General features: G+C 39.0%; 1 protein-coding gene across 2 annotated transcripts in view; it reads left to right on the top strand.

Moving 5' to 3' along the window:
• The window catches only part of sema5a (sema domain, seven thrombospondin repeats (type 1 and type 1-like), transmembrane domain (TM) and short cytoplasmic domain, (semaphorin) 5A), a 128,298-nt gene that overhangs the window by 37,002 nt on the left and 69,049 nt on the right, over positions 1-22,247 (top strand). For both annotated transcript variants that reach the window (XM_061758495.1, XM_061758496.1), the window contains exons 2-4: positions 1,964-2,172; positions 18,703-18,802; positions 21,415-21,460. In XM_061758495.1, coding sequence (XP_061614479.1) covers positions 2,025-2,172; positions 18,703-18,802; positions 21,415-21,460 — 294 coding nt within the window. In that variant the 5' untranslated portion in view covers positions 1,964-2,024. The remainder of the gene's footprint in view (positions 1-1,963; positions 2,173-18,702; positions 18,803-21,414; positions 21,461-22,247) is intronic.

Consider the following 22,247-nt stretch of genomic DNA (forward strand, 5'->3'; position numbering starts at 1 on the left):
CAGCCGATCGTGTCGGGGTGAGATGAAAGGGAAAAGGAACAGAGGCGACATGCTGTCACTTACTTTCCCCTGAGCACATGACAGGTGCCCAAACATTTCTCTGTGGTTAATGAAAAACCATATAGCCACACATGCTGTGACCTTTGCTCTGGACTTTAATTCCGTCGCCCCAAGGTCAAGACGCTAGTTCATTCGCTCCAAAGGCAGGATAAAGATTTCATTCAAGGAGAAAATCAAATCATCACAGCAAACTCTTAGCATGACGTTTTGGAAGCAGTAGTAGTAGATGCTTTAGCCTCGAGCTGAATTGATTTCATACCTCAGAGAAAAGGAGAGTTCTATTTCTCATCTTTGCAGTTGCACCATAGTTCACTGCCTTTCTGCAACAAACATATCTTAAATAAAGTTTCTGCTAATTGGTAAAGTTGCAGTTACACACTTACAGTTGTTTTATGGACCAAGGAATATTGTGTTCTGGATTTTACAAAGCACTGCTTTTTCCAATGACCGGACTTCAGATGAAAAGCCAGTTTCCCTTGCACTGAAATAATGAGAATGCCTCATAAGTTCAGCGACACAATGCATTAGCAAAATCCGCCTCCTGATTACTTTGCGCATCCTCTTCAAATTTCATTTCTGATCCTGCCATAAGGCTGCAAGGAATAAAGAATCCTCTCCAGGAGGCACATTCTTGTATTCCACGCTGCTTGAATCAGTCTTCGTAATGGCATCACACAAATGATTAAAAAGCTATGATGTGGACGGTCTAGACTGCTCATCATTTTGCTCCTGTAAAGAAAGAGATCATGAACAATTGAGCAACAATTGTGCAGACCGCTTTGTTGTTCTGAGGCTTAATGATGCAAGAATTAGTTGAATGTCATCACGACAGACAGCAATTGAGGGATTCATTGCAAATGAAAACCTAGTGGACTGTTCAGCTTTATACTAACCTTCACTTACCACAACATTTGATACAGTACATCTGCATATAAGGACATCCATTGCAAGAAATATATCATGAATTGTCTCTTACAACGACAGTAGGGCTTAGATTTGATTGAAAGTGTAAGCTACAGTATATTGTAGCAGTAGTGGTAGTAGTATGCAATGCACATTATGATTCTGAGGGGTGTTTCTACCTTAATGTGAGTCATTGGCAAATTTACACAAAATCAGAATTTCCAAATATTTCTTGTAGAATTTAATTTGTACACCAAATACTTTAAAACCAACATGTTACATGTTAAAATTACTTTGGTGACTTATCTTTAACAGACTTGAATGGAAAAAAAAAGGAGTCCACTGTGCCTTTGTACTATAAATGCAAAACAATGTTATACTGTTATTGTCTGCCTATATTTGTACGTTCACATAATTATGTTTAGAATTTCAAGAAAGATTTTCCCCAAAAAATAATAACAACTGACAGCTCACCTTTTTGAACCCGGAAACAGGTACAGGTACAGTACCTGGCGAATGTCTCTTCCTTGTGGGTCACAAGTTACAAATTAACCCATTGCTTTGACTAATAAGGAAATATACTCAACGAAAGAAACAAACAAACATGCACACAGCACAGGCTAATGGTTGCCTGTCATCAGATAAGGCAAATCTTGTGAGAGATAAGACACAAAGATGCACTTTAACTTCTTGGAAGACACTCACACACGTGGTGCTTGACGTACTGCAAACATTTATAGATGTCAGGGATCACTGAAGCCTGTTTCTCAGCAGAATCGCGCCACTCTGTCTTTTCTTTGCACCTCCTGACGCTTTTCTTAAAGGATATAGTTTTTGCTGCTTTTTAGCTCCCAAACTAAATTCCAAGTGATAGCTGTGATTTTACGTTGCTAGAGTGGAGGAAGCTTTTCAGCAGTCTGATCTGATTAAATGTGAAAGTAACCCTCTTTCTAACCCAAATACGTCGTCTTCTCTTTGGTCTCCCGTGGATTCTCACCAGGTGTGTCTCTCCGATGCTCTTGGCGCCTGAGGAGAAGTGAGCCTAGCCCCCGCGGGCCCTCATGGGACGCCCCGTTAGCCAGCATGCACTGCTGCTGCTGCAGTGCATGCTGCTGCTGCGGCTCGAAGGCGTGGCCGGTAGGAGAGGGCCGGTGCTGCTCCCGGAGTCGCCGTGTCACAAGACAGAACACCCGATCATCCCCCACTCAGGTAACAAAACACACGAGAGGAAGAGTATGATAGGATTTTGCCGACTTCCCAGCCTACCAAAGTAGGGATGGCAATATGGTTGTGGTATAATTAAAGTCCCAAAAATCCTTCCCTTCTTTCCTTCTGAAAAAAAATATGGATCTTTCAATAAAGAAGTATTAAAGTGCCAGGTTGGAGGAGGTATCAGATTTGACCAATTTTTAGGCAAAGAGATATTGATGCACCAATATCGCTTGATATCACTCATGATATCATCATGATCACTTTTGATATCACTCATGATGATCGGATGTATTTTTCCAGTAATGTTTTTGCCAGCTGACTTATTTGAAAGAAAATAGTCCATTTTTGAGAAAACAAGTGTACCGAAAAGAAAAAAAAAAGTGCATTCCCTTTTTGTCCGATTTTTAAGTCTCCAGATATCGGCCAGTCTTCTAATATTCATGTAGACTGTGGTTGCTTGATATTGAATTTTACTTTGAGCAATCTTTAGTTGGATTAAGAGTTGTGTTTAAGTCGCCTTCCATTGTAATTGTTGAATTAGCTGTTTGGTCAAGTTTTATTGAACTAGTATTGAGACTCTTGTCTGTCTGCTGTTATAGAAAGCTGAGAAAGTCTGATTGAATTTTAAATCAGTGAGACATTTTTGCAGGGATTCTGACATTTTTCTTGTATGAAGAAAATATCCGATTTTAATTATGCGATATATCGCAATCTTATTTTTGCTTGTGAACGAATGCCTTTTACATTCCATGAACAAACAGTTATGTGGGATATATTAAAGATGGGTGCACAATTGTTTTATGTGAGTAGGTAACGATCTGTGCATGTGTACAATATCCTGCATGTCTGTGTGGGGAAGAGCAATAACTCCTCAACAATGCGCGCTGCACACTTTTGTTTGACTACGTTGGAGCATATTCTTCACACAAAATGCCTTTCCATTGCTAGTGAATGTCATTCTTCATCCTGAGAAAACAGAAACAGTCAAATATGACCCTAACGAGCTGAATTTAACATTCAGTTTCATTTTGTTATTCTTGAATGCTTGTCACTCTAGTCTGCATTAATTCATTTAAAAAAAATGTTTTTTTAATTTTTATTCACCACAATATTGTTGTGAATTCTTGTCTCCCAGCAGCTGATTACAAATGTCTGAGTTTTTTGGTTAATTGAGTCCCTTTTGAATTCCCCTTCTATCGCTTCTATTACACAGGAGATGCAGTTATCCTTCTCTGTTTATTACTGGGCTGTGCAAGTTTTCCAATGCGTATATTCTGCATCCAATTTCACTGTCCTTTACCCTTCATCTTTCTTTACTACGAACAACTAAACTTGAGCGTATCCATTACAATCAATGCAGCTCTGTCTGCCGAGCATGAAGAAGCATTGAGCTGTTTTCGGTCTCATAAGCATCCCGGTCAGTTAATCGCATTGCAATTAGTTCCTTTGAGAAATTGACTGGAAGGCAAAGTAATGTGTGCAGACATCTGCATGCATGCATGGACACTCCTTTGATGACTGGCTGCTTCAACACGATGCACTTTCTGTATAAAGGACAGTTAATCAGATATGGCGAATTGTCGTGCAAGTGACTATTTGCATCACCTTGGTTGAAATATGTGGTAATTGATTGACATTGTGGACATCATATCAGGCATGGGCCAACATTTTCTGTGTAAAGGTGAGGGTATATTGGCTTCCTTTGATCAGAATGACCATCTGGTTCTTGTATAGCCAAATTTTACAAAAACACGAACGATTAAATCCATGCAACGAACATGTTTTTTCATTAGTTTTAGCCACGCTGTTGTCCTTACAAAGTGACTATATAGGATTTTGTCTCTGTAACTCTCTTTTTTTCAAGGCGACAATTTAAAAATGTCTGCGACAAGCTTTTGTCAAGCTAGTCGTCTGCATTACAATGTTTCAGAAAGGGAAGTCACTTGAAAATGATTGTGGCTCTTCGCCCAGCCTTGCTGGTCATGCGGAGAGACTCAATGTGGGGGCAAATATGTAAATTACCCGACTTACTACATCACGATTTGGCAAAATTCACAATGTCTTGCTCACAGAAACATTTCCGGCCGATAACAAAAGATTTATTTTACATTGACGATTATCTAGCTACCTACTAACTATTTCTTACAAGTAATTAATAAGTCAATTTTCACACGTCAATTTACATGTATATTTACAGTATGGTAATATCTGACACAAGATATGGGAGGTAGCTTTAGTCAATGTCGAGTTGCAAAGTAGAAATTTCAACCCATCTTCTCCAAACACTCGCACATACGAGCTTTTTTTTTTTCAAAATCTGACGTGTTCAGACGGTAAAAATAGGACAATAAAGCAACGATTCACCAGCTGCCATTTTAGCTGTTTTTCTTGACTGCATATTTCTTAAATCGGTCTTTCACTTTCAGATGAATGCCTCAATGTAGCTATGCTTCCCAGAATCACTGTTTCGGATATTCTGTCTTGTAAACAAGCTTTGCCGTGAACAGTTTTTAGTGGAACTGTTTTCAATTAGACTGACAGAGGTATTTACAAGCGAGTGAACTGTCAAGTCAATCGATGAGATAACCACTGTTTCCTCAGCTTTTACTAACTAGTAACTTGGACATATTTGAAGGTTGTAACTGTCCGTTTCTGTCCAGGAAGGAACCCTCATAGGTTTGAGAGTGAAATCACTATTCTCTCATGATGCAAGGTGGAGGATATGAGGCTGTGTTTTAATAAGTGTCCGGTTACTTATAGTTTCAGATGCCACAAAGGTTTAGCATGGGCTTCTCATAGGTTTTTATTTTAGGTCTGACCAGGTCATATGTAAGATTTTGAATCGTATGGCATGTGGTTAAAAATGAACTGAACCATTGTGTCTCAGACCAACAGAATTGAGCCTGTAGAATATATTTAAAGTGGTTTGAAGAGGAACTGCTATTGTACAGAAATCAATCTCGTATTTTTTAAATTTTAGTGGCTTCCTCTCTTTAGTACAGCATAATGTAGGATTTGCTATTTGAGTAATGTGGATATCACAAACTCCAGAAATGTGCATTTTTGGCTCCACTTGAATCTTTCAAGGGATCAAATGATACAACGTTGTATTTAATTGTGTAGCAGGTCTGTTGAATTATTTAGTCTTACTCTATGGACAAGTAGCTTGCGACATAGGTTGCTGTCAATTGAAAACCTTTGAGCGTTTTTTGTTTATTCCCACCATTGAAGACAGTCAGTCTTAAAAGAGAGTCACCTCATTTGTGTCACATGAAGATGCCAATTAATCTTTGCCTTCACTGTTAAATCATGGCCTGATGATAGCGTTCGTGCAGTTCAAACACATCTCACGATTCCAAGTTGTAAAGCATACAAAGCTTTTTCAGACCAAATTATAGCCTTTGAAAAAAAGGCCCTGAGTCATAACAAAATCTGCAGACACACACACGCACAAACACACACACACACACAGGCATGAGTGATGAGGAACCTCGTTAAACCAATTACGCATCTCTTGCCCTGACCTGTTGTATACTGAAATGTAATCCTTCTTTTTCAAGACTGCATCGCCATGTTGTCATGGCTCCTCGTAGGCTGCTTGTTGAGACTATATTAAGTATTTCGATGTGGCACGCTAAAGCCCAACGAGCGTGATCCCTGTGGATAGTGATGATCGGGACCTACTGTATCTGATAGTTTGGGTTCAGTTGGTTTTGTGAGTCTAGCTAAGAAAATGAATGCCATCTTTAAGCCGTTTGCACTGGGACACAATAGCCAGTATCCCGTTAAATTTTGTATTTGTACTCGCAGTATTTGGAAATGAGCTGGCACAAATCTGTTTATTAGTACAAATCCATCTGCTGCCACCTCACTATGCATTATCACTCCACTAAGTGATCACCATTGAACCTGAGGTTGTACATTTCTGAATTGGACCAAGATTTTTGGGCAACACTGAAGTTGTACAAATGTTCAGAGCTTGAACCCTCATCCCGCATGGCATTAGGTGAGATGTCAGCTAATGTCACAGGAGTACAGTAAGCGTAAAAGAATGAAAAACATGAAAGAAAGAAGTAGAGCCTACACTGGAACTTATAGTACATGATATAAATTAGCTCCTATTCATTGCAATAAGGTATGTACTGTATGCCCCACGTCAAGACAATTACAAGGGGTCCTTGGTTTATTGAGTTCTGTTCCCACGGCGACAATGTAACCTGTATGTAAGTAGGAACTAGCTCTTTGTGCACCGATCGTAACCTCAAAATATCATAACTAGAGTCAAGAATTGTAAGAAAACACTTCTAGCCCATGAATACAAAATGCCACGTGACGTTTCTAACCTCGTGACCTCTATAAACCGAGGACCCCTGTAAAAGTTTTAACAGTGATTAACTATTTTTTATACTCTTGTAAAAATCAAGAATGTTGACGCGCATTGCACCGCCATCATCAAAGACCTGTTCACTTCTTAACGTTAATAGCATTTCACTTATTTTTAAGCTTGTATGACCATTAAAAATGTTAGTCACTTGAAACATCTCCTGTATGGTTAATAAATGGATTATTATGACCCTGGCGTGGATTGTTTCTATGGCTTTCCATTCTCCTATGGCAAAACCTTGCTCAGCATCCCAGAATGGATTAAATTCAACTTTAGATATTTCACTGTATTATACAGAATTTGACTATGTTGTATTTGAAAGTGTGACAGAAAAAAAAAAATCAAGCATGATAAAACATGAATCCTTCAGCAAGAGGTTGTATTATTAGTTTTTCAACAGGGTGAAGGTTATTTTGTCTACAATTTTCACAAAACAAATCCAAGGTTGAAGCTGAAACTTTAACAATACAACATCGAAAGAAATTGATAAAAATCATCATGGGGAGGTTCGCCTGAGTGCGTTCAAGGAATCAGTGTTCAAGTTTCTCTCTCTCTCTCTCTCTCTCTCTCTCTCTCTCTCTCTCTCTCTCTCTCTCTCTCTCTCTCTTGGAGTCTGTGGCTTGCATGTAGAAGGGTGTGCCTCACATGAGTCTTAGCCCACTGGTGACTGTGGTTTTGTAAACTTGGCACAACACTTGGCTGAGAGAACTGCTACTGTGGTGCAAGGATGCTATGGACTGAATACTGTTCTCATTTTTTTCACCCCCATTTTATGGTGGTTTTTCAAACATAGGGTTCTGAAAAGGAAGTGCACTGTACGACTCCATGCATAACATGTGTTTATCCGAAAGGTGCACTCGCACAAAGAGAGCTCTCAATATAGCTTCAGCTGAGGTTAAGCTTAAATGTATTGTATAGCCAGTCTTTTGTGGCATTATTGTTCAAGGACCTATATACAGGAAAAGTGCAAATTATGTAGAATGTCTTATTGCAGCTCAAAGCCCTTATTATATTAATTAACTGTTTTATTTAACAAGGGTTCTTCAGTATAAGTCTGAAGAGTTTTAAAGGTTGTAAAGCGTGTTGTAAACAAGGCCATGGTGTCTCTAAGGACAAGAGTTTATAGTTTTACAGCCGAGGACTAAAGTTCAGATTTCATCTTCTCTCAAACTGTGATCAAAAGCAATAAAACGTTGCTATTGTTCCACATGTCCTAATTGCTCTATTTGGCTTAAGCGCAGTACATACCAATTCTTAACAACAACCGATTGTTATAATGTTAGAGACCTCACACAAAAAGTTGGCAATCTGTGTTCTTACCGCTCTTGTAGTGTGTAATATACAGTACTCGAGATGAGCAATGCATCACACCGCACACATAACCATATCTCTACCGACAATCGGGATTCTCCTCCCCAAAATCGTAGGAATAAGACTGACCTGCGAAAGGTATTATTGTGCCACAGACCATCCAGACTGCCGGAAAATACAAAGACGAAGGACTCGTAGAAATAGAAAAACAAGAAACAAGGCTAACTGTTAGCTTAGCTAGTAACGACATTTTGGTGGCAAACTTTTCTCCTTGTCATTTTTATTGTGACTTATATAAACTCTCACTACAACCAGTTGCTGCTCAATTTGTGTCCGGCAACTTTGCAATTGGCAATCGTTCTGTTTCACCTCTCACAGAGCCTGTGCGCTCAGCAAAACTAGGTGTTCCACACGCATAAGCGTTTGCATTCCTAAGCGTTGAACCGCTTTTACATTTACTTTTGGCAGCACACTGACCTTTTTCGAAACAGATTGGGTCGGAAATATCACTCTAAACACACCCCAAACAAATAGTCGGTCAGCATGATCTTTTAGAGACGTCAAATAGCCGGGCCTTTGCTGCCTTTGATCGGAACAGACAAAAAAATACCAAAATGATCCTCGATTATCAGTATGTCCATACCTCGCTTTAGTCATTCATGTTCTCATCATGTTTGATGTCTGTCAATAGACATCCATTCATCCATCCATTTTCTGTACCGTACCGCTTATCCTCACGCGGGTCACGTGACGAACTGTGAGGCAGATGTGCTAACCAGTCGTCCACCGTGCCACCTTCAATTAAATTATTATTTCATTTTAAATAATCACTAATTTTTTTGTGGCTTACAAACAGAGCTGCAGGGCTGCGAGCAGATGTGTGGCAGGGTTGTAGCTATCATATCAAAATTGGAGGGGAGGGAGAGTTGTTGCTAACGTGATCATGCTCTCGCATTCATCTGCTCCTCTCCACAGTGGCGAAAGAACTTATAAGTGGGGTGTGTTTTCAGCACATTCAGCGGTCACGCCCACAGCATTCAAGAGCTGGAAGGAGCTCTCTATTTTTCACAATTTTGGATCTTCATTTTACATACTTGACGATTTTTTTTTTTTTTTTAGGCATTCAAATTAGGCTGGCTTGTTAACAACACTCTTCTGTGTTGTAAATACATTTGATTTTCACTTTAAATAACCTTTTCATGATCTGATTCACTGCTCCCTCTTCTGATTCATTCTCTCACATCAACATAATTGTAGTATTCCCAAATTTCTCGCATTGAGTGCGAGAAGGGACGGGCAGCAAACAGAAGCAGCAGAGGCTAACGTTAGCTGCTCCTCACAAGACACACCACTTTACCGTTCATGAGTCCTCCCAGCTGAAATGAACCATTTTGCATATTTGTAAAGTGTGTTTAGGTAGTCTCAGACAGCCTTAATTTGATTAAAGCAAATTTAGTACTAAAGGTTTCTCATCAAAATATATTTTCTGAACATTTATGACATATATATATATATAAAATTTAGATATTTAAATAAATGAAAACAAAACATCTGCAAAACATTACAAAAGCCCAGGACCCCCCAAAACTACCAAAGAGAGATTTGGTTGGTGAGTCCTCTCGTCCTTCCCCATCACCTTAATACACATTGAATTTTAATATTCCATCATACACTTGTCTGTGGCTTGGTGGTGGCTTGTTTTGCATGATTTACTCAGTGCCCCAGGGCCAAAGCGGAGCCGTAGAAATGCGAGTGTCAGGACTTTTAGTTGTAAAAGTGGCTTGTTTTTCTTGTTCGAAATAATAGAAAGAAACCTCGACACGCTCAAGGTCTTAAATGCCCTTAGCGTTTCGATTTTGCCCGAGTGAGCAGGTGCTTATTTTTTCACCTTTACATCTGAGCTGTTTCCTCCCGTAGACTTCGCTGAATAGTTGCAATTCTTCTCCCGCCCATTACCACAGAGCTGTATTTAGAGTGAATTGACTGTTCATTTCTGTGTGAGTCTGCTGCCGCACTCTATTTGAACCACTCCCAGAACAAAAACATCCACACTTCAAAATTGGTTCCATATGTTGCCGTTGTTACACCAAGCTGAAACTTTGAGCTCTGCCAGATCAGCGTGGCCTCTAATGCCGAGTGCAAATATTTATCCATCCTGTCTTTTTGTCAGCCGCTTCATGTCAGAACCGGGGAATAACAAATGGGATGTGTGCAATGAGGTGTTCTATTTTGAGGAGGAGGGAGACAGAGGTTAAGGGGATAAGATGGAAACCGGTGCCAGGGGGATGAAGGGATTTGCATGCATGTGCATGTTCTTTGGTTTCATGTTGGCACTGAGCCCTGCCCCTGTTTTTGGAAATCTCACCCCAGTGATGGTGTGTCTGATCCTGCCTACGTGTGAGTGATGGTGCCTTCATCTCATACGCAACCAGCACACTAATTCAGGCAACTATCTTACATGCTCGTCTATGATGTGATTAAATTCTGTGCATTTACATTTAACACACAAGGAATTTGTCTCCGGTAGTTGTGTTTTTGGGACATACTTGGTAAACCGAGATGATTCTGATTCTTATTTATTGTAGTGCTGATATGATGAACCCATATAACAGGCTCAGGAAATCTAGAAACAACGGTTTTAATTATATTTATTAGCTTGGGGGTTGTCCTCTCTTTTCCTTTGCTACTGAGTTAACGATAAGGTTGATTTGTTTGGCACTGTGTGGGATCATAAATATCTCCCCGGGGTGGCCTTACAAAGAGCCATTTCAACCCTGCACGAGGCACATAAATATCACAATACCGCACATTTACATGCCTGTTGTAAAACCAAACTGTGATCGGGTGAAGTCCCGTGAATGGAATGGCCCTTTGACACCGATTATTAATGTTTAGTATCCTTGGCATGATCACAATAGGCTATAAATCCTGAGTGCTGTACAATTAGGACCTTTTGCCCCCTTTGCACACTTCAACAAATACCATGTCTTCTCTCATTCTTTTACACAAAAAGAAACACACACACACACACACACACACACTCTCTTGCAGGAAGTGGAGGAATGAGGCAAGGTTGGGTTCTCCAAGCCTGTCGTCTCTCAGGTGGTGTCACAGAAAAATTTGTATGCCAAGAATTTTCTTGAGAGCAGGAAGAAAAAAACAAAGCCTAGTGAGGTTTAAAGATTGTCGTTTCTCCCTCCAAGACCAAATCAGCTGGAAGACATTCAGACAAATTAAATATTTAGGATGAAATTGACTGTGGTCTTGCTTCTAGGGATGCTAATGAAAATGCATTGTGAAAACTGAAGCCAAGATGCCAGGTGTATTTTGTTGAAAGAAAACAAGGGAAATATTGGACTTGTTTGGTTTCACAAAGCTGGAGTTCGGTCCCAGTGCATGAGTTGCGGCGTGCAGGTGCTGTTTGGAAGTTGCCAACCCATCGTTCTATTTGTCTTTGTTTGGACTCGCTCAGAACGCCGGCATTTGTCACCGGAACACACTTCTGTTTGTGCTTGCTTTTGGTGCTGTCAAGGGGGAGCATGCTTTCATTCGAAATGTTGACAGGTGCGCCCGAAGACGCAGACAACGCGTTTTCCAGTTTATTCAGTCTGTCATCTTGCTCTGTTCTAACCTTGATGGAAAGTTCCTTCACAAATTTAATAAAAAAAATAAAAAATAAAAAATAAAAAAGCTCTTTCAAAGTTTGCTCTGTATAAATTTAGATTGCTGGGAATACAAGTTAGTTGAATTTCTGGCCCAAACACTCAAAACAACTTCAGATGTACTTTCTCCTATCTCAGAGGATAATTTTTGTTGCAGACTACACTTACAGTAAAACATTATTATGCCTATTTAGGGTTTGATGGGCTTGTGACTCGGATGGTATCCTCAAAATGCTAGTTGAAACTGGACTTTTACAGCTTTTACTGTGGAAAAGATACAATTACAGCGTTAATTAGCCTCATGGCCCTTTCATAGAGCTTGTAACAAAAGGTATATAATGGACTTACTTACATTATAAAAACAATGTATAGAATGTAGAGCAGTTGATTATGTTGAGCAGGCCTCCTCTTTTCCCCCCAAGATATTCTGTTAATGATTGAAAAAGGACGTTTACCACTTCCAACAGTATACAACAAAAGAAGTTTTAAAAAAATACTGACTGTGATGGAAATTTAGCACAACAGGCTGCTACATGTGTTCAGATTGTTTTTGTCTTTAGTATTGGTCAAGCAGTTATGTGGCTCATTGACCAAAGTTATTGCTGTACATTATGTTTCAAGTAACTAAAACCAATCATGTTTGTGATAACAAGGCGACTTATGTTTTGAATTAGCGTGACAACAGCTGCAATGTTTGTCAGAAGACCTTGGGCCTGATTTAGTATAATCCCAAATAGCTGGCACTAGATTTCTTGTTTACTCTAACAGATTGTGCACACTCTTGGTGGGCATTTTGTGCATGATTTAATAAGATGGTGATCTTTTACTAAGATCCAAAATAGCGGGTGCTAAATTGTGTGTTCACTCACAAAAAACTGGTTGTGTGCGCTGTTGACAACAGGTATAAAAGTGGTGGAGACCAACACATTTAAAAGAGGGTTTGGGGGTTTATAATATATACATACGTGCAAATCATTTGCCTTTCAGCGAAATTTGCCGTTTTGAACTCAAAATAGGCCATTTACGTGAATCGTATAGATCCGATGAGTTTTTCCGGGGGTGGTCGCTGTCGTTATAGGCTGCTTAGTACTCCTTGAACACTGGCAGCCGGATCTATTCCACACATCCACCATCCACACACAGATTATACAGTAATTGTGAATATTACTCCGCGGCGGACTAATATGCGAGCGCATTGACCTGAAGTTCCTCCAGTGCACTCGGGGCCTGCTTTGGATTTGGCACAGGAGTTGACGAGACCAGAAAAAACACTTCCGACACATCTGCTGTTAGGAAGTTTACTCCGTTACAATGATCTAAATGTCGCTCGCTACTTTTATCTATCAATTATTGCTTATTTATTAACTATTTCATGCACGAGACGAAGACAAAGATTGGCTGTTTGCGCCAATCCAATTTAAGCGGCAGTGACGTTTAAGTCTAGTTCACCAATCAACACAAGAAAGTCACATAACCTCACACAACGTCTTCTATTGGGCTTCCCGGGCATCGATATTAACACGAAATATGCCAGTCCATCTGATTGTCATGCGTACGTGGCCACCATTTTGGGAAGGTCGTCGTTACCAGTAAGGCAACAGCGCACTACTCTTGTTTCATGTATTGTAGTATTTGTCTGGCACTGTCTGCCCAAACGTGGATATTTCAACCCACTTATAACTTTAGAAAACACCGTGCAATAAATTGCAAATGTTTTGTTGTAGTTTTGACTGTGTATACACACAAACACAGCAACATCAGAATTTGCACATTCACATTTTATTTAATTATTTTATTTTTTATTGATATTCATGCTTTAGGTAGTCACTGATGGTGTAGTTGTACACTCGCCTGACTTTGGTGCGGGCAGCGTGGGTTCAGTTCCCACTCAGTGACGGTGTGAATGTGAGTGTGAATGGTTGTCCGTGTCTATATGTGCCTTGCGACTGACTGGCGACCAGTTCAGGGTGTAGTGCGCCTTTCACCGAAGTCAGCTGGGATAGGCTCCAGCGCCCCGCGACCCTAACCAGGATTATCGGTGTTGAAAATGGATGGATGGATGGATGCTTTAGGTACATTTTCATGTCTTTCCAGAGATGCTCAATTGGGTTTAAGTCAGGGCTTTGGCTGGGCCATTCAAGAACAGTCACAGGGTTGTTCTGAAGCCCTCCTTCTGTATTTTAGCTCTGTGCTTAGGGTCATTGTCTCGTTTGAAGGTGAACCTTCGGCCCAGTCTGAGGTTCTGAGCACTCTGGAGAAGGTTTTCGTCCAGGATATCCCTGTACTTGGCCGCATTCATCTTTCCTTCGATTGCAACAAGTCGTCATGTCACCAAGGCTCTTCTCCCCCGATTGCTCAGTTTGGCTGGACGGCCACCTCTAGGAAGGGTTCTGATAGTCCCAAACGTCTTCCATTTAAGGATTATGGAGACCACTGTGCTCTCAGGAACCTTAAGTACAGCAGAAATGTTTTTGTAACCTTGGCCAGATCTGTACCATGTCACAATTCTGTCTCTGAGCTCTGCAGGCACTTCCTTTGACCTTTGGCTTTCCTAATCAAGTCCAATCAGTATAATCAAACACAGCTGGACTCCACTGAAGGTGTAGAACCATCTCAAGGATGATCAGAAAAAATGGACAGCACCCGAATTAAATATGGGTGTCACTGCAAAGGCTCTGCATTCCATACATCTGCTCTTTACAACCATTCCCCTTTCCTGTAAGGAATACATTACAATGACATTATTATTACAGTACAGAGAATATTGCCACAGCATTGATCCGCTTAACTCAGGAAACTGTTGCTCTCGTGTGTGAGACAGCATGGAAACAATATATGGCACCTTGTTAATCTAATTGACCCTGTCTGCAGTCGTTTATCCATCTTGTCACGTGACCACTCAGATTATTTATAACATAACATCGTGGAAAAATCTTATCCGAAAAACACTGACATGTTCTCTACCAGTGTCTCAAGAAGCTCCTAAAACCATCCTTGCTCAAATTTCAATGGAAATATCATTTCATATTATTAATTTTAAATTTCTATTTTTTTTCTTCACCACCGGTAGTCCAGCAAACCAGAAACACTGATCAATAAATCTATACCATCACTGAACAATTAACCCATACCAGTGATTATTTGTGATGTCACAAACCATGCAAACATTGTACTACTACTGTAGTCTACTGTACATGTCATTCATTTCACACGCTAATAGATTACCCTACACATCAGTTTAGTGTAAAATATAATGTAGGCATAATACACTTTGTTGGCATTGTTGTCTTGTTAAAATGCCACTTATGTAATAAAGTGAGAAAGTCAGTAATCATAACATAATTGCAAGAGCCCTCCCTAGAAAGTGTTATATTTTTGGAAACCAAAATATAATCACATCTTGGTTCATCCACGTTTGCAAAGAATTATTTGACCATATTAACACACACTTTTATTCTATTAACACACTTATTTTTGACTGTGTCTACTTTTTAAACCCTATTTGAGAATCTCGCAGTTAGCATTAAGTTTTCTTTTCCCTTAATTTAAATCCATCTACAGTATATTATATCAACTTGTTGGCTTATAACCCAAAACGGACAGACTGATTTTCTCCCTTTTCAGAAATAGCTAAATTAAATGTAAATTACTTACAGAGTAGAGAGAATACAATCATGATGATAATTAAATAACTTGCTGAGCTGTGCTACAAATTATGCAGTTTACAGGCTTCTTAACACAGTGGACGAGACCTTTGTGTGAGCCATTAAACAACAAACATGCTTTACTTTCTAGATGCACCACTGAAATGAAGCTTTTTTTTTTTTTTTTTTAAATCATAATAATAAAATTTCTACATAAGCCAGCACATTGTTTGACTTCAATGCTGTTAAATGAATAAAGACAATTTGTTTTGCAGCCCCAATCTAAAAACATACAGTTGTGGCATGATGAGTTATGATGCATACAGATCGATGGTGAGATGAATGACTGATTGAGTTCTCTCAGTTAATCCTATCAAATAACCAGACAGCAGACAGACTGTCCTCATGGCAAGCGACCTCCCTGGACCTGTGATTGGTTTGGTCAAGGGTTAATGGATCGGATGCCATGCCACCAGGCTTATATATCATTGTCTGTCTGCGGCTCTGTCCCTATGTCTTTACATACGCAGCTCAACATTTGCGAAACATATGTAGAAGATGCATTTATACATTCAATCAATAACAACTGGATTGTGCAAAGTAAAATTTTTCGAGGTGAGCTTGAAACAGTTTGTCAATTTCCCTTGAGAAATGGCCTGAAAATGTCATAAAAACAACTTTAATAACAGAATAAGCAAGTTCAAGAACAGATTGTGCAGTGAAATTTTTCCGGTAAAGAGACTTGAGAGGTGGCAAGAGCTGGGTTCCAATCCAGTACCCAGCCTTCCTGTATGGAGTTTGCATGTTTTCCCCGTGCTTGAGTGGGTTTTACTTCCCGTGCTTGAGTGGGTTTTACTTCCTCCCACATTCCAAAAACATGTTTTTTAGATTAATTAAAGGCTCTAAATTCTCCCTAGGTGTGAATGTGAGTGTGAATGCTTGTTTGTGCCCTGCCCTGCCTCACGCCCTCCGTCAGCTGGGATCAGCTTCAGCTCACCTGCGAACCTCGTGAGGAGAAGTGGTATAGAAAATGGATGTCTGTATAAAGTTGAGAAAATACTGGTGCAGCTCGTGAAATTAGATAAGTTTGTTTCATTCATTCAATACAAAAAGGAAAACTCAAATTATACAGATTTTTTAACACCTGGGAAAATACATTTCAAAAGGCCAGGACCTGCCTTATTTCTAAAATAACTTCTTTGTAATATTCTCATTTCTTGAGATGGTGAAATACAGGTTTTCGTTAGCTGCAAATTAATATATTAAAAAATAAATCATGAAATATCTCACTCTGTGTGTAGTGCATATACTGTATGTGTTTAAAATACTTAAATAGGGGCTAAGCGCAACCAGTTTCTGTATTAGGGAAAACAGAATAAAGCACTTCTTTCCAACTCGTGTAAATGACTCCAGAAGACTGGAAGCAAAGCAAAGCAAAGCGAATTTATTTATATAGCGCATTTCATACACAAGGTAACTCAATGTGCTTTACATGATTAAACGCATTTAAAAACAAAGAAAAAAAACTGCTTAGAGACATTTAAAACAAATATCATTTAAAAGTGGAAATGCTCTAGAAAGCATGGGAAAAAAGACGTTTTTAACCTGGACTTAAAAACATGCACACTTCTGTTGGCAACTTATTCCATTTGTGTGCAGCATAATAGCTAAATGCTGCTTCACCATGTTTGCTTTGGACTCTGTGCTCCACTATTTGACCTGAGCCTGTCGATCTCAGAGCCCTACTGGATTTATATTCCATTAGCATTTCATTCATGTATTCAGGACGTAAACCGTTTAGTGATTTATCGACCAATAGCAGAACTTTAAAATATATTCTAAAGCTGACTGGAAGCCAGTGTAAAGACTTTAGAATTGGAGTTATATGTTCTGACCTCTTTGTTCTGGTCAGAACCCGAGCTGGAGCATTCTGAATGAGCTGCAGCTGTTTAATGCTCGTTTCAGGAAGTCCAGTCAGAAGACCATTACAATAGTCAAGTCTACTTGAGATAAAAGCATGGATGAGCTTCTCCTGGTCTGCTTGACACATGCAAGCCTTCGCCCTGGATATGTTCTTTAGATGGTAGAAGGCAGTTTTATTAATTGATATGACTGTTGAAAGTCAGGTCGGAATCTATCAGAACACCAAGGTTTCGCTCTTGGTCCTTGGTTTTTAAAGCGAGTGACTCCAGGTATTTACTAACAGCTATCCTCTTTTCTTTATTGCCAAAAACAATTATCTCAGTTTTGTTGAAGAAAGCACCTGTAGGAACGTTAAACATCTACAATGTCTTTTGTTTTACACAAGATGTCTTCAAGTTCTACCAAAGATGACAATGTCCAATGTTTAGGCTTGGTTCGTGTTTAGATATACAGTATCATATCATATTTGAATGAATAAATGATATATATGTATTAAATATTTATCCAAAGACACCAACCATGAAGAAAAAAACATTCTTAGCAAGTTCGGGTTCAAACCCTAATGTCATCAACCCCTTGTTGTGCTAGTTACCGCGACATCCACAGGAAGTCCGCTCACCGGGGTTTTCCGGGTTTGTTAACATGACGTTCTGCATGTATCGGATTGAACTACTGAAATAAATTGTGTTCCACAATATTCTAATTTATTGAAATGCACCTGTATGTGAAGGTTAATTGAGCGATACTGCGCAACTCCCCCTGCAGCTAAGTGAGGTTAGCAGAACATTAGAAAAGGCTCTCAGTATAGAGTAATAAACAATGTTAAATGACCTCTCTGATATTGTCAATCAAAACTGGGCATTATCTTTGTTGGATCTTTGTTTTTTATCATTGTTCTTGGTCTTTGTACAGGTGCACCTGACATTTTGGATGCTATAAGTATACTAATAATGTTCAAGCAGCATTCCAAATGTGTAGCTGGTTTAAACGGTAACTCTTTGTACAAAGTCTTCAACTTTCAAATAGTAATTACTGCTGCTTGTTTAAGGCAGAGGTATAAAATTCATCATGAAGTTCATCCAAATTATACCACACTTAAATATACTTTGTCCTGCTGCTCAGTGGTTCCTTTTAGATTACTGCAATTTCCTGTGGTGTAATTAGATGTTAAAAATGTTTTTTTTCTTTTTCTTGTTTTTCTTTGCCTGAAATAACACTGTAATGAAATGCTAATTTGCCATAATCATTGACTTGGATGTTGTTTTTTTAGTCCATTCCTGGTTGGTCTCATGCTGTGCACTTAGTAAATAAACAGTGTATATGTATGGCATCTTTGAAGGATTCTCATCCTTTGTAATACAAAAAATATAAATGTGTCACTGCTGTTGTAAACAGAAGTGCAAGGCAACATCTCTGAACATAAAGGAACATTATACTGCATCAAGATTTACAAAGACCCATAGACTTGTTCATTTACTTTGGATGTGTCTAGAGAAAAGTAGCGACAACACTTTGAACACAGTTAATACATCTGTCCAGCTGTCTTCTGCCATCTTGACACTGATTGGCTCACTCATGTTGCGTCCTGTGTTGCCATTGGCAGGGATGGAGCCGTGGATTTTCCGGTTCAAAGCAGAGGGCACGGTGGATTACTCCCAGTTGACCTTTGATCCCAGCCAGAATGAGCTGATTGTGGGTGCCAGGTATGTATACGTGACTTTGTTTTTTCCCTTTAATGTCTTTTCTGCTATGTTTCCCTTTTCCCTGTCATCGTTTCGTATTTTATTCAATGGTACACTGTCTGAAATGAGCTTGTCCAGATGTCTTCAAAAGTCCAAGAAAAATGACTTTTGCTGGATCGTTAAAAGTATATTCCCCAAAGGTGTATTAGGGCCACACCAAATAGATAAAAAACAAGATATAAATTATATTTGTAAAGGCAGACTTTTTGAGAATGTCAAAAATTCCACACAAACATAAACCCAGCAGACTGAGAACAGAAGCCACTCTCTTCAGAGATATATGCCATATACTAATCAAGTAATATAATGAAATATTTGAATAAACAGTTATGGTTAGCAGATATGATAAAAGATAAAAAGAAAAAGAGTATAAGAGAGAATAAATATACTATTTCACTTCATGGAGTTATTTCTCAGTGACATAAACCTTAAACCATTTATACTCATGATGGTGATAATGTGACAAAACATTGACTATTGCGTTGTTTGTCAAATTTGCAGAAGTGTAAATATTCTCAACAGTCATTGTCAGTTTTACGTATATGCTAATACCACATACCCATCTTTATTTTCATAAAATTGCACCTTTTTCTCGTAATACTATGACTATTCCCTTGAAATTAGCACTTTTTTGAGGATATTTTTGTAAAGTTAATATTGTTCTCTGTACTGTAAAACTATGACATTTCTCAAATATGACCTGAAATTATGATTGAACTGTAAAAATGACAGCTCGGTTTCAAAATATCATTACTTATTCTGGGACTTTACAGTTTTCTTAATATTTTTTCTTTTCAATGTGACCCTAACAGCCTTTTGTAAAATTCCCATCTGTGCATCTTTTATTTTAGCTAACATTGCGGTAATCCTGTCAATCTGTGGGATTAGGGCCACTCAAAAACGTCATCTAGTTCAGTCCTTACTCACCGCCAACTTTGATGTCTGGTGAGTGTCTAATTATAAAAGTTGATGTGGTTGGGTAGATGGCGGCAAACCGGGTTAGACGTGGATGATAATGGAAGGGAGAAGGGATCGATGCAAATATCAATTTTGTACAGTAAAGAAATCAGAGGCTGCATCGAGACGTGGTTGATAGCCTCTCAGGAAGATTGATAGATCTCTGTGAGAGCATTGGTTTATAACGATATGTGTGTGCAAGCCCCTGTGCATGCACGTAGGGAGTCTGAAGCTGTAGTGGCATGTGGAATAATGAGAAAATGTCTGTCGTTGATATGGAAGAAAAGTTAATGTACGAACTGCTAGCTGTTGATGTTTTCATGGAATTCATTTATTGCGACTAGAAAATGGAATGTTAAACCGATTCCTCCTGTATCATGATTGGTCTTTGGAGGACAGAAACGTGAAATATAAATCATTTAAAAAGCTGCAAAGAGAAAATGATAGTCGTTCTCAAGGGTCTCCCTCTGCTAATGCAGCCACCCTGATACATTGTTGGTCTATACAAAATTATTTCTTGCGAGGATATTTATAGGAATGCAATCGCTCTTGAAAAGTGGCATGTGCCCATGAAATCATTCTTTGAGAAGGTGGGTTGAGAGATTCGCTAATGCAAAGTTTCCGACAATATCTTTCGTTTTCATATATTCCTACCGATTTTTTACTTTTTAACCGATCTCTAAAATGTGAGAGACCCCACGTGACAAGGAAAAAATCGACAAGTCTGCGCTCTTATACAGCATATAGTAAATAGTGTGTAGTGTACACGGCAGACCACACACAACGATATCAAAGAAGAAGAATCATTCGAAGAAATAATTGAAGCTCGGCTAACTGTTAGCTTATCTTGTATATATATATATATATATATATATGTTTTCCCTTTGTCAGTTTTATTATGGTGAAAGACTTCTTAAACATGTTGTACAAACACTCAACACAACCACCTCTGTGTCTGGGAACATCGTTCCATTTCATGTCCTGCCTCACCAGAACTCCTTGTTATCCATGCACATAAGAATTTGCCACCGCAAATATTAAACAGAGAACTGGGCATTCATTTGCTAACATTAATGGGAAGGGGGCTAAAGGTAGGCTCTATGTCTATACTGCTTTCGTCACTTACGGTATGTTCATATCTTGTTTAATGTCTTTCAATGGACATACTCTACTAGGTGATGTTTTTCTTTTTTTTCTTTTAGATTTCTATTTCTTTCTATAGTACAAGCCAAGCTTGGCACGTACCTTTCTCTCTCTTCCTCATGACATTTACCCTGGAAAGATTTAAAAATTCTCAAATTGGTCCGATTGTCAGAATGTGTGTGAGCAGATCCTAAACACTCCGCCTGATAAACTACTTTTATTCATTTCCAAATTAATGTTTAAAGATTCTGTCTGTTTCTGCAGTGGTTTGAGCTACTGAAATCTACCAATGCAGAGGCTTATTTGAATTTTCAAGTAGAGCTGCCCTTTTAAATATGTTTACTTCCTCGAAATATTTACCTCTGAACTTCCTGTTTACTTCTGGGAATAGAAATCCCCTTGGAATATTCCCCTATTCATGGATTTATCTGGGATACCATACATTACCTCATATTATCCTGTTTTCCTTTCAGAAATCATCTCTTCAGGCTCAATCTTGAGGACCTAACACTGATCCAGGTGAGTGCAAACACTCCTCTGCCGTCTCACTTTCTTCATTGTTCTCTTTGGAGGAGCCTCGGTTCTGCTCGCCTCGCTTCCTGCCTCCCAACAAACACTTTGCATGCAGGATGAAGTTAGCTGGCAGCCCCAACAACTTAAACCTGTCACGGTTAAAAAAAAAAAAAAAAACGGCTTTGCATTTCACACGTCACAATGTCTTTGCATCCGCTGGAGTGACAGCTGGTTTGGTTGTAAGCACTCACAAGGGAGGGAAAGAATTGCTCTAAAATCTTCTCACTGGTAATACCCTTGATGTTTGAACCTAATATGACTTATATTCTGTGGATGGGCTTCGCCTGGGTATTAACGAGGTGTGCAATTTTTTGGTGGTACTATTCTGATTAAACTTTTTTTGCGCTTGCCCCAAACAGAAAGGAAGGCTACTAACTTCAGTGCTACCTTTTAGACTTAGCCTGCGGCAACATGTTCAATGACTATTAAGTTGAATAAAGTTTGTGTCTATGCTGGTCTATTCTATCTAACTGGCCTGTGAAACCTGCTCAAAAATTTGAAATCTTTGACATATTTGAAGGTTTAAAAAAAAAAAAAAAAGACAATAATTACTTTCCCTGGTAGCTAGTTCATTTATGAATGAGTAGTTTAGTTACTAATTCAATTATTATTTGGGAATGCAATTAGTTTTAGTTACCAATTACTTTTTTTAAAAAGTGTGCCCGACACTGCTCCTAACTAGCTACCTAACATTTAAACAACACAGCGTCTTGGTTTCTTTGTTTGTCTTGTA

This window comes from Phyllopteryx taeniolatus, chromosome 20, assembly GCF_024500385.1.
Source record: "Phyllopteryx taeniolatus isolate TA_2022b chromosome 20, UOR_Ptae_1.2, whole genome shotgun sequence".
NCBI lineage: Eukaryota > Metazoa > Chordata > Actinopteri > Syngnathiformes > Syngnathidae > Phyllopteryx > Phyllopteryx taeniolatus.